The following is a 12,903-nucleotide window of genomic DNA, read 5'->3' on the forward strand; positions in this document are numbered from 1 at the left end:
TGAAGGTAAGCCCTAGATTTAGATTTTAAATACATGTCTCATATAAATGAATTAGCAGTTCTTCGCCTGCATAACATAGCTAAGTGTGAATGATTGACACACTTGATCTTTGTTGAGCGATACTTTGCGATGATCTGACTGCACAAACGTGTCTCTTTGTTGGCGGTGAGCTAACCTAAACCGGACTAGCAGCCCTAAAAGTGACATGCACCGAGACACCAAGACTGAAGGAAGGATGTTTGAGGACACTAAAGTAGTGATTGTCGTACTCGGTCGGGACTTGCGTAGGTTCGGCACTAATTCAAGAATAATTATTGAGGGGACCGCGTGACGTTACACAAAGAAAACGAGAGAAACAACTCGTAAATCAAGCCTCGCCTTATTTTCCTTCATACGGCGGTTCACAAACGGCTATACAGATACATATACAGATTCTGCACACAAGTGTGATATGTAACACGAAAATAGGAAACTGTCAATGACGAATTCAACTTTGGGTTATAATATATTATGTGGCTTCTCGGTCTTCCTCTGACTCCGGAAAGATCTCGCGCTAATATCAATGGTTTCTCCGTCGATATGCATGTAAATACCCCTCGCTGAAATACATGAACCCTGCTGTCTGCTTTTCAACGATATTTCACTGTTAGCTAAGAATGCGAGTGAGAAATCAGCTGGTAAATCGGACAGTTTCGCTCTAGTCTTTTCTTGCTGCGCCGCCATTTTTGATAATTGTCTAAGGTTAGCACAAGTGGGGTGATGTAACTTCAGGAGGTGTGGTTAAATGCCCTGTACGGAGGGGTCAATTGTGAGGCATTAACTATATCAACAGTGATCCCGAAACATTTAGGTTATCACAATATACACCAACTTCTTAGTTTAATCAAGATTTTTGTGGTAAACAGAAAAGTATTGTATTGCCTTACAAGACATTACATGCATGACTATTTTCCAGTTAATTTTCATTTAGAATATTTTGTGTATGTGTGTATATATATATATATATATACATACATATACACATATACACACACACATATATATAAAGATCAGAGTACCTTCAAAGTAGATTAAACTTGATTTTACCATTTCATTGCTCTGCTTTGTATAACCACTTTGATCTTTTGAGGAGCAATCTTGGAAAGAAATCCTCACTTATAGTTCTAATTCTAGTTTCTTCCAAATACCATTACGTGGACCAAAGATAACTGCAGTTATCTCCCTTCTGCATAACTGCATGATAATCAAGTTCACATATATACTATTTTTATGTGGGACCGCCATTTAGATCAAAGTGAGCTGGCTCTTAAAAGAGCCGTTGTGGTGCGAAAGAAAAAGAGCTTATGCTCTCTCTCCTCGGATGCGACGTGCCAGCTGGATGTCTTTTGGCATGATTGTGACCCTCTTGGCGTGGATGGCGCACAGGTTGGTGTCCTCAAACAGGCCGACCAAGTAAGCCTCACTGGCTTCCTGCAGAGCCATAACGGCCGAACTCTGGAAACGCAGATCGGTCTTGAAATCTTGCGCAATCTCCCTCACCAGCCGCTGGAAGGGCAGCTTGCGGATGAGCAGCTCGGTAGACTTCTGGTAACGGCGGATCTCACGGAGAGCCACGGTACCGGGCCTGTATCGGTGAGGCTTCTTGACACCGCCGGTGGCCGGGGCGCTCTTGCGGGCTGCCTTGGTGGCAAGTTGCTTCCTTGGAGCTTTACCTCCGGTGGACTTGCGGGCGGTCTGTTTGGTTCTTGCCATCTTTAACTTCGTTCGAGACGAAAGGAACGTGAGTGGATAGCGTTCTCCGGCTTTTTTAAACGCTTGGTTCGGTTCCGCTCGAGCGACGCCCCCTCTGACCGGCGATTCCTGATTGGTGCGCGGCCTTTGACGGAGGTCAGCCCCGCCCAGATTACTGACCTCCCGCCACAAGGCTCACTGCCGATTGGGGGACATTGGGTTCAAACAGACCCCCAAAGTGCAAAGACCCCATCGGCGTTTAAAGCCTCTTTCCTGGTTGGTCTGAGTTGAGCGTCCCGCGCATTCTGCGGCTATTAAAGCAGGACTTTGAGCGCCGAGGGCTACACTTCCTTCGAGGCAGCACTCCAGAAAGAGGAATCAAGATGAGCGGCAGAGGCAAGACCGGTGGCAAAGCGAGAGCGAAGGCTAAGACTCGTTCCTCTCGTGCCGGACTGCAGTTCCCGGTAGGCCGTGTCCACAGGCTGCTGCGTAAAGGCAACTACGCCCAGCGTGTCGGTGCTGGTGCCCCCGTGTACTTGGCGGCCGTGCTCGAGTACTTGACCGCTGAGATCCTGGAATTGGCTGGAAACGCAGCCCGCGACAACAAGAAGACCAGAATCATCCCTCGCCACTTGCAGCTGGCGGTCCGCAACGACGAGGAGCTCAACAAGCTCCTGGGCGGTGTGACCATCGCTCAGGGTGGCGTGTTGCCCAACATCCAAGCCGTGCTTCTCCCCAAGAAGACCGAGAAGACAACTAAGTCTAAATAAATTGAGGATGTGATAAACTCTTAAACGGCTCTTTTAAGAGCCCCAACATGTTCTTTACGAGCTTTGTTTCATTTGCAGTGATTTGAAGAATATACAATGGAAATAAAACCATAATAACAAACACGAATAACCAATTATATATGTATATACCCACCCTGAGCTATTATGGGAGGAAGTTTTCCAAATTTTATCCCTTTTCCAAATTGCTTATGCTCACAAGGGTTCGCTTGAGTGGCGGAACCTAGCCAGATCAATTTAAAATGAAAGGCAGACAAACCCTGAAATGGTGGCCAGTTGGACACATGGAACGGACAATTGCACTCACAATCACTCCTCGGGACAATTTAGTCTTCAATCAATGCATGTTTTGGGGACAACATGTAAACTCCACATAGGGGGTGCTGGGTTTTGAACCATTGACCTGATCTTTTATTTATTTCTTTTTATTTTTATTATTTTTTTAGTAATAGATCAAGATCAAACTTTCATTGCATTTCTCACTTAAACAGTCCACTAATCGGAAGACTATATACCACCTGTTATCGATTTTTTTTACTTTTTTTTAATCTCCGCGATTTTTCTACTTAATACACGACAAAACAACGCAAATAGTGCTTCCGTGAACGTGTTGAGTGAATATGAACCTCAGGGATGGCTCATTAACGGAATGAGGATGCACTTAATGTAAAACTAAACTAATAAATGAGCCACATTGTAGTTACACTATCCTTCAGAGGGCCGTTATGACCGTGAAACCATAACAAATTTTTAATCGCCACACCATATTTACACGTGAAATTTATGAATTAGCTTTGGAATCAGAGATCGACTTAATTTTTCTACTATCGTCAATGTGCAGTTGAACACTAATTCTTGCAATATATCAATGTTATCCTTCGCGGGCCACAAAATCATGTGGCGGACCAGATCTGAGCCATGTGGCTTGAGTTTGACCGCTGTGACTTAAATGAATTTTATGAAAAAGAGCTTAAACGATTCAGTGGTCGATTCAATTGAAGGTACTGATTCGAGTGATTCATAATGCAAAAGAACTCCGTGCGCATCACTAGTGCGTAGTATGCATAATGGGATCATCACAAATATTAACAAAGTAGTTTGAGGGTAATAATTGACCACCGTGAATTTGAAGTGCACCCCTTAAGAGTGAGCTCAGGTGGCGAGGCAATGGCCTGATATTTTGTGTGAAGGTGCCACCATAATGGACCATAAATGTCTCATGCAGTGCAGACTGCCGCCTACACATTTCAGGATTAATGTCAGAACAATAGATCTTTATTTTTAAATTTGCTGTTATAAATTTGTCATTGTAAACATGACTTCATGTTGCGAGCGATATATGACGAAAACTGCTCTTCTTGAAGAATGTGGTGGCTCTTAAAAGAGCCTTTTGTGGAGAGAAGCAATGAATCACTTCTTCTTCGGTGCTGCCTTTTTGACACTTTTGGGCTTGGCCACTCTCTTTGCCGGACCCTTCTTGGCAGCAGAAGCCTTCTTAGCCGCGGGCGCTTTTTTGGGTGCCGCCGCCTTCTTGGGGCTCTTGGCTGTCTTCTTGGCTGCCTTCTTGGGCATCGCGGCTTTGACGGGTTTCTTACTGGCTTTCTTGGCGCTCGTCTTCTTAGCCGCGGCTGTTTTGGGCTTCTTGCTCGCTGCCACCTTTTTGACGACGGGCTTCTTGGCCTTGCTGGGAGTCTTCTTGGCTGCAGCCCTGGCGGGCGCTTTCGCTTTCCCCTCGGCCTTCTTGTTCATCTTGAAGGAGCCAGAAGCGCCGGTGCCCTTGGTCTGGACGAGAGTGCCCTTGGTGACCAAGCCCACAACTGCGGTTCTGACGCGGGACTTGTTCTTGTCCACGTCGTAACCAGAGGCCACCAAAGACTTCTTGAGGGCGGCCAAAGAGACACCATTGCGCTCCTTGGACGCGGCCACAGCCTTGACGATGAGCTCGCCGAGGCTGGGTCCGGCCCTCTTCTTTGCGCTCTTTGAAGCCTTCTTCTTGGCGGCTTTAGCCGGGGTGGATGGAGCCGGAGCTGGTGCTACTTCTGCCATTATGATTCCAAACGAACAATCGATGGTTGCATTTCCTTAGCAAGAGGCTGTATTTAAACGCATCATGAGAACCGTGGAGAGTCAATCAGGCAGGTTGCTCCACGGCGCGTTGACAAACTCTCCACACTTGTGTTTTCTCCGCACACTTCAAATGGTAAGAAATCACAATAAAGACGAATAAAATATTCGGAAATGATTTTAACTCGTATTATACTTGTGCCTCCCCAGATTAAGGTTATTTGAATGTCCTATACTACTCTTATTTTCTTTGCAGAGCTTCCAATCGTCACCTCTTCGCTGTCGTGAGCAGCGATACTCAGCGAATTTCCTCACTTATTTCTTCAATAAAATGATTTTTAAAACCTCCCGATGTGACAAAAATCCCTTCACAGATGAAATAACACGTTCATCCGGGGATCCAAAGTTTAAACAAACGTGTATCGGGGATGATTTTGGAACAAAACATCATTTTCTGAGGGCAGCAAACACACACGATGACTGAGACGTCTGTTGGCTTCTAATAACATTCCTCACGTCTTTTAACTGCAGTAATAATATTTCCAAGACATAGAATATATTTGTCCCGCTGTGAAAAATCTACACATAGAGCTTATTTATAAACCCTGTATACACAAACCGTTAAATACATATATGATTACACTTGAAAGAGAAACAGGTGCAAAATTTGTGTATGGCCAAATAGCAACCAATTATTGAAGTTCGATTGAGCCAAGATTATTTACAATAAGTAATTGAATACTATATGTTGAAATCCGATGTTGCACATTGTTCAATTCTGAAATAAAGTAGTATTTGTTGTGAGGGGGGAGGTACTTGTTCTGATGGAGAATACCTGAAACACATAATAGATAACAAGGTAACTTGTATCATTTATTGTCTTTGCAAAGACGTCAGATAAATCGACATGTTAATATTCAGCATTTCAAATGTTTGCCCAAGAGGGGCTCGTAAACGATTCAGAGTAATACAAATAATGATACTGACAAAAATGATCAGGAGAGGAGTCAGGGAGGGAGTTAGAGTGGGCCAGAAGGGGGAAGTGCATACACTTGGTTTCACATCTACGCTATCCACTGTTATTTATCAGACAAAATATTTGCTTTTTTTTTTTTTATTGTGTCTAATGTGGCTCAAGTGTTGTGATTCACTGCAATGGACTTAACGATACAGTTTTCCGCTGCAAGTTTCAGTTCTCAGGAATATTGAAACAAATACTGTTTCAATTCAATTCAAAACCAAGCAAGGACAACACTCAACTGCTTAAGTGCACGAAAAAACACAAATTTATTACAATTCTTTTGTAAATCCTGGTGCTGGCATGACACGAATGTGGGTGAAAGGAAGTTAAATGAACTTCAGGATTAATTATGTTTTAACACGGAATTTTAAACGAGTCTTTTGATTTTAAAAAAAAACTTACATTTTTCATTGTAGATATTCCTTCATTTATAATATTATAGGCACTGAAGATAGTTATATGAACAAAACTTCTGCCTCAATTTTTATGAACAATGTGTCACTGTAATTTAATAGTCATTATTGTAGTACTTAGAGAGTTAAGTACCTGGTGTAGCGGTTTAAGAACGACAGATAGGTCATTTTGACATCACGGTTTCTTTATTCCATGACATGCTGATGTTTTTAATTCCAAACGTAATTATTATAATTATGTTTTGTCTTATCTATAATTAGTGTAAACTTGAAATTGGGATATTACCGCTGAAACATTGTGCATGCACGGATACTGTTTGCATACAATAGATGGCTTTATTGTAGCGTGATTTGTAATACACGACAGTCAAAATAAAAATGAAAAAAAGTTCTGAAAAAAGTTCTTTTTGTAAACGAATCTGTCTTGTCCTCATTCATTTTGAGCTTGGCAGCCAGTTAATATCCAGCCATGCCAGCACCAAGGCAGCATTTATCATACTGGCGGGTAACGAATTTTGTGAAGGAATTTCATTTAACGTTTCCTGTAATTTGTTTGGGAGCCTTATATGTAATTCTAAGCAAGTGCAATTCAGACAAAGAGTGATAGAAACATTTATTTACAATGAAGCAAATAGTAATATGGTAAAGATACTAAAATGGAGTCTAATTTTATGTTATAATGAGTCAACTCAATCAAATGCGGTCCCAAATTAAGAACGAAGGTTTTCCTTCTGCTATTCCTCGCGGGGGCTTTACGTCACACGTCCTCTTTCAGGTCCGCAAGGAGGCCAACAAAGGCTCGCCGGGAGAGACTTTGGGAGCGATATTGTCAACCAATCAAAGAGTGGCACTGGCACAGCTCTTGTTGTACGATCACCTTATAAGAACCTTGTGAATATCTGCAACTTACTCTTCATCGTCTTTTGCGGATTCAATTGACTGCTGTAGAAATGCCCGAGCCAGCCAAGAACGCGCCCAAGAAGGGCTCCAAGAAAGCCGTCGCCAAGAGCGTTAGCAAGTCCGGTAAAAAGAGAAAGAGGGGCAGAAAGGAAAGCTACGCCATTTACGTGTACAAGGTGCTCAAGCAAGTGCACCCCGACACCGGCATCTCATCCAAGGCCATGAGCATCATGAACTCGTTCGTCAACGACATCTTCGAACGCATTGCGGCTGAGGCGTCTCGTCTGGCTCACTACAACAAGCGCTCCACCATCACGTCCAGGGAGATCCAGACCGCCGTGCGTCTCTTGTTGCCCGGTGAGCTGGCCAAGCACGCCGTGTCCGAGGGCACCAAGGCCGTCACAAAGTACACCAGCTCCAAGTAGACCGCTTCAATCAAAACACAACAACGGCTCTTTTAAGAGCCACTTCATTTATCTTAAGAGAAAACACAACTTAATGTCTCCATTTCTGCTCATGGTTGTTTGGCGTTGGTCTGGTACCAGCTGAATGTGTTTAATACTGCAGTTGAATCATTCAATTTTGCTTTTACAATGTTTTAGATTTTGGCGTGTCACTATTTTTTCAAGGGTAAGGTAAAACTAGTAAACGCCCAGGAGTGGATATTCGTTATTTTGGAAGCGTAGTTTGTATTTATGGTTGAAGCTGTTTCACTGAGGGCAATGTCACGGAGGCCCGCTTGGGTCACTATTCCCCCGCAGAATAGCGCAGGCTTACTCAACTTCACCCGTTTCATTTAAACACTTTCCCCACAAATGTTGACCGTAGTTTGCAAATGTTTCCCCATGAGTGTGTAGCCGAGCCAGTCCACACACCCTGGCTATACTGCGTTGTGTTCTGGTGCATATAGACTGGACACAAAGGTTGCTGTCTGGTGTTTTATACCTGGATCATATGAAATCAAGAGTGTAAGCTTCTTGCCATCCAAAAGGCGATTCATTATGATTCATGGCCGACTGGCTAGAGACGGATCTGATTTATTATTGACTGGATCATTTCCACCGATTTTCAAAATAAAAGCGATGACTTTCCACATAAAGAAAATACAAAGTATAATGCCAAAATAAATGTCAGATTGGAAACTAAATTATAATAGAGAGATAATCCAAAATATAGCGAGGGATTTTGGTGAAATTATATATATATAAAACCAACTCTTCCGTTACACTTGCACAAAAAAAATCTACTCGTCACAAGTACGAAGTATACACGAGTCAGAATACAATTACACAGCGTAGGCCTACTATGAATTTATCTGCTTTCGTACTTTACAAGGTTTTTACAGCAACATTAAAAACGTCACACGTCGTTTCAGCAAACATGGTCTTAAATGTTATAATTACTAAAATAGAGATCTTGAATCTTTAAAACTACTTAAATTAATGAAATTATAAGTACCGTATTTAAACGTCTTGTTTGGAAGTTAATACTGAAACCACTTTTACCCCATTTATCTTTGAAAACTATGATGGCGTCGATATGTCCTGTACATGACTAGAAAACCGTTTGGTGTGTAGTCCAACTTTTTCCCGATGTAAATCAGAATAGATGTAAATCAGAATAAATGGACCGGGAGAAGGACGTGGTAATGAATTACCTTAGTGGCTCATGTACCATACAAGCAAATTGTCTCGAGTCGTCGCACGACTATTTATTTGCAAAGGTCTCGTTTTTCGGAAATACAGATCCAATAAATAGTTAAGAACGGTAACTCTCGAGAGGAGTGCGTGGCCCTTAAAAGGGCCTTTGCTTCTGTTTGTGAAGGTTTTAACCACCAAAACCATACAGCGTACGTCCTTGCCTCTTGAGAGCGTAGACCACATCCATGGCAGTCACAGTCTTCCTCTTCGCGTGCTCAGTGTAGGTGACGGCATCGCGGATGACATTCTCCAAGAAGACTTTGAGAACCCCACGAGTCTCTTCATAGATGAGGCCGGAGATCCGCTTGACTCCGCCGCGGCGAGCCAAACGACGAATAGCGGGCTTGGTGATACCTTGGATATTATCACGCAGAACCTTGCGATGACGCTTGGCGCCTCCTTTCCCCAAGCCTTTACCACCCTTACCTCTCCCAGACATGTCTTCAGATTATTAGTTTAACAGTCAAATCTGAGCCGCTGTTCACCGGCAGCTCGTATTATTGGAAGATTGCGGACCTGAACGAGGACTGGAGGTGACGCAATGCCCGTGGGCGTGAAGGGCAACGCCAGTCAACATCCACGTCGCCCCACACGAACCATGCCTCCGGTTCTACGTTCTCTCTTATGAATACCCACTTGTATTGACCCAAGTCGTTAATATTTCCCATAAGGGTTTTGTTTTGCGTTATTGAAAGAGGCCACCGTTGACTGCATTTTTACTCGTTACAAGTATTCTCTGTCCATGGTAGTATTTCGATTCCCCATCATATATAAACAGATACAGATGACTAAAGCCACAAAATACACATGCGCAACTTTTTAAAAATTAGTTGCATTATATTTGTTTTTATTTCCAATGTTATATTATTTTTTAAGGTAAATAAATAAGCACAGCAGAATGAAATGGAATAATAGTCATTATTTTGGATCCAGGAGTGAAATTCAAACAGATGTCATAGTCAGTTGTAAAACATCAGGGGCCCTAATGAGTTTGGGCGTTTGGACTCAAATACACGTAAAAAAAAAAGTATTACATAAAATAAGATATTGCAATTAAAGGTTCCTGTATTGACCAGACAACTGCTGATCCCAATTGTGATCTATTCTTCTATTGTAAATGATATTTGGTAATGTATATTCTGATTATAATTTTGTCATATTTTTCCCCATGTTCAGTGTGTGCGTGTGTACTGTACTTTCCTGTAATCTGGTATATCTGAATCTAATATTTTTGTCCACTAATAAAATAAATTTGGCTACCTCAAAGTTAAATAAAAAGTGCTAAAAAAAAATCGACCATTTATTATTATTATTAACAGAGACTTTAATCATATTTGTACTATACTGAAGAATGACTGGTTCACACATCAGGCTCAGTTTGAGGACCTCTGTTAAAAAACGGGCCCTTCCTGTGTGCAGTTTGCATGTTCTCCACGTGCCTATGTGGGTTTTCTAAGAAGGCCGCCGTCGAAAAGGCAACAGCGAGCAAGAAGCCCAAAACAGCTGCAGCCAAGACAGGCACCAAGAAGTCCAGAAAGAAGCCAGTCAAGGATGCGACGCCGAGGAAAACAGCCAAGAAGCCCACCAGGAGCCCCACGAAGGCCGTGACGTCCAAAAAAAGCCCCCCCGACTCCAAGAAGGCTTCTGCTGCTATCAAGAAGAGTCCTGCAAGGAGGGTGACCAAGCCCAAAAGTGTCAAAAAAGCAGCACCGAAGAAAAAGTGATTCAATGCTTCTCTCCACAAAAGGCTCTTTTAAGAGCCAGCACACTCCTAACAAGCATCACGTGTCCCACTTGTTTATTAAATTGGTCAGATCGGGAACATGTCCTTAAGATAAGTTGTCACAACCAATATAACAAAAATATGAATCACTTTTTTTAACCATTAGATCTATCAAACACACTGACAGTCTGTGGGGTGTGTTGTAATTCCAGCTAGTCACAGCATAGTCACCATTCAAAGGAGCGGGCATCCATTGTCTTCTCCAGTAGTACCCTCCCACCCCACCCCAAACTCCAGGAACCTCCATCACACCACTAAATCTGCCCTTCTGCCTTAAACTATCAAGGTGAGACAGCTCTTAAAGCAACAAAACAACATGGCTTCGGTCCCAGACCACGTGTACCCCCTCCCGGTCGCAAGCTTCCACAGACCAGCCACCTCCACTTTTCACTCCAATTTTCAATAAGTCTTTGGAAATGTGTGAAATCCCAGTCCCTAAGAAACCCACAATTTACAAAGGACTAGCGGCCTGTTGCACTGACATCTGTGACCATGAAGTCCTTTGAGCACCTTGTCCTGAGCCACTTTAATAGTGTTACTGGACCCCCTGCAGGTGTCCTACTCTGACACAGCCAGCATGGAAGTGCACATCACCGTGGAACACCTTGATGGCACAAGTTCCTACATGAGGATCCCGTTTATGGACTTCTGCTCTCCTAAACTCACCTCGTCCAAGCTCCCCCAGCTCAGCGTTGCACCTGCCATATTTCAGTGGTTTTACAATTTCCTGGCAGGGAGGAAACAGCAGGTGAGGCTGAGGAAAACCATCTCATCCAAATACATCATCAGCTCAGGGCTCTATAACCCAACTGCAATGAATCGGATTACTAAGTATTGGGACACAGCGACAAAATTACGTAACACTATAAAGTGTTTAGGGAGTGATTTCAGACTGCCACAGTTTTAGCTTTGCTTCTGCTATCTTAATCCTAACACAAAGATAATGCTAAATGCCATTGACAGACCGAAGCATTGTAAACCTTGACAAAGAATGGTCAAATACATCCTGCAGTTCAGTTCTTTTCTTGGGGTATTTTTAATTCTTTATCAACATGCATGCACCACACTGCTCCTTTGGACATTAAGGCAGACATAACCCAGCAGCACATATCTCCAAGGCAAACAGGAAAACGGAACAGGATTGTGTATAAGGGCAGAAAATAAGTTTACCGTGCACTTTTTTTCCAGGAAAAAAAAAAAAAAAAAAAAAAAAAAAAACAGCAGGTTCAGCTGCATAATTTTAAAGTGAAATTCCACATGCAAAGAAGTTGACATGCTAACTTGTTTTTCACAATGTATTTAAAAAATATATTTAAAAAAAAAGTATCAAAATTGCATGGTAGTATTGGTATACCTGCAATCAAAGATTTAAATCTCCACGCATTGTACTTGGTTTGAAAACAGCTATCAGTGAATCTATGGAAGTAACCATGTGCCACCGGAATTTCAAATGCCACACATAGGATTTTAATTTGAAATTATTGAAACCACATTTTCAATAATTGTACTTCAGTGTAACTTTTCAAATGTTATATCAACTAGTTGTTTGAAATTCAACCAGTTACATTGGACCTTTCCGATGGCAATCTTAATGTTGCATATTCTGGGGATGAGGGAGAAAACCAGAGTGCCCGGAGAAAACCCACGCAGGCACGGGAGAACACGCAAACTCCACACAGACGGGGTTGGGATTCAACCAATTTACAAGCTGCTCTACGTGCACCCTCTCCAAAATCATTTTGCAAAATTATTTCATAGCCGACCCAGTAGCTTTGTAAAAGACCAACAATATCTGTAAAGATTTAAAGCAACATTGAGGAAACACAGCTCTTAATACTAAAATTGTAAGTGGCTCTTAAAAGAGCCGTTGTTGTGGCCTAGGATTTGACTTTTACTTGGATTTTGCTGCCTTCTCAGTCTTTTTGGGCAGAAGCACAGCCTGGATGTTTGGCAACACGCCGCCCTGAGCGATGGTCACTCCGCCCAGGAGTTTGTTGAGCTCCTCGTCGTTGCGGACCGCCAGCTGCAAGTGGCGAGGGATGATTCTGGTCTTCTTGTTGTCGCGGGCTGCGTTTCCAGCCAATTCCAGGATCTCAGCGGTCAAGTACTCGAGCACGGCCGCCAAGTACACGGGGGCACCAGCACCGACACGCTGAGCGTAGTTGCCTTTACGCAGCAGCCTGTGGACACGGCCTACCGGGAACTGCAGTCCGGCACGAGAGGAACGAGTCTTAGCCTTCGCTCTCGCTTTGCCACCGGTCTTGCCTCTGCCGCTCATCTTGATTCCTCTTTCTGGAGTGCTGCCTCGAAGGAAGTGTAGCCCTCGGCGCTCAAAGTCCTGCTTTAATAGCCGCAGAATGCGCGGGACGCTCAACTCAGACCAACCAGGAAAGAGGCTTTAAACGCCGATGGGGTCTTTGCACTTTGGGGGTCTGTTTGAACCCAATGTCCCCCAATCGGCAGTGAGCCTTGTGGCGGGAGGTCAGTAATCTGGGCGGGGCTG

At 43.2% G+C, this 12,903-nt stretch overlaps 6 protein-coding genes across 6 annotated transcripts; 2 read left to right on the forward strand and 4 right to left on the reverse strand.

The window, feature by feature from the left end:
* Positions 1 to 1,060: 1,060 nt before the first annotated feature.
* On the reverse strand, positions 1,061 to 1,889 carry LOC133490596 (histone H3). Its single transcript, XM_061800866.1, has one exon. The coding sequence runs from the start codon at positions 1,750 to 1,752 to the stop codon at positions 1,342 to 1,344; it is 411 nt and encodes a 136-aa protein (XP_061656850.1). The 5' UTR covers positions 1,753 to 1,889; the 3' UTR covers positions 1,061 to 1,341.
* An 85-nt stretch (positions 1,890 to 1,974) lies between these two features.
* Positions 1,975 to 2,610, forward strand: LOC133490598 (histone H2A-like). The gene has a single exon (XM_061800869.1). It carries the CDS (start codon positions 2,115 to 2,117, stop codon positions 2,499 to 2,501), a length of 387 nt encoding a protein of 128 aa, XP_061656853.1. The 5' UTR covers positions 1,975 to 2,114; the 3' UTR covers positions 2,502 to 2,610.
* A 1,045-nt stretch (positions 2,611 to 3,655) lies between these two features.
* On the reverse strand, positions 3,656 to 4,713 carry LOC133490783 (histone H1-like). Its single transcript, XM_061801260.1, has one exon. The coding sequence runs from the start codon at positions 4,563 to 4,565 to the stop codon at positions 3,930 to 3,932; it is 636 nt and encodes a 211-aa protein (XP_061657244.1). The 5' UTR covers positions 4,566 to 4,713; the 3' UTR covers positions 3,656 to 3,929.
* A 2,107-nt stretch (positions 4,714 to 6,820) lies between these two features.
* On the forward strand, positions 6,821 to 7,766 carry LOC133490602 (histone H2B-like). The gene has a single exon (XM_061800873.1). The coding sequence runs from the start codon at positions 6,968 to 6,970 to the stop codon at positions 7,340 to 7,342; it is 375 nt and encodes a 124-aa protein (XP_061656857.1). The 5' UTR covers positions 6,821 to 6,967; the 3' UTR covers positions 7,343 to 7,766.
* Positions 7,767 to 7,903: 137 nt separating this feature from the next.
* LOC133490605 (histone H4) lies at positions 7,904 to 9,457 on the reverse strand. The gene has a single exon (XM_061800877.1). The coding sequence runs from the start codon at positions 9,054 to 9,056 to the stop codon at positions 8,745 to 8,747; it is 312 nt and encodes a 103-aa protein (XP_061656861.1). The 5' UTR covers positions 9,057 to 9,457; the 3' UTR covers positions 7,904 to 8,744.
* A 1,955-nt stretch (positions 9,458 to 11,412) lies between these two features.
* On the reverse strand, positions 11,413 to 12,691 carry LOC133490600 (histone H2A). The gene has a single exon (XM_061800871.1). The coding sequence runs from the start codon at positions 12,676 to 12,678 to the stop codon at positions 12,292 to 12,294; it is 387 nt and encodes a 128-aa protein (XP_061656855.1). The 5' UTR covers positions 12,679 to 12,691; the 3' UTR covers positions 11,413 to 12,291.
* Positions 12,692 to 12,903: the final 212 nt, after the last annotated feature.

This window comes from Syngnathoides biaculeatus, chromosome 17 (assembly GCF_019802595.1).
Source record: "Syngnathoides biaculeatus isolate LvHL_M chromosome 17, ASM1980259v1, whole genome shotgun sequence".
In the NCBI taxonomy this organism is placed as follows: domain Eukaryota; kingdom Metazoa; phylum Chordata; class Actinopteri; order Syngnathiformes; family Syngnathidae; genus Syngnathoides; species Syngnathoides biaculeatus.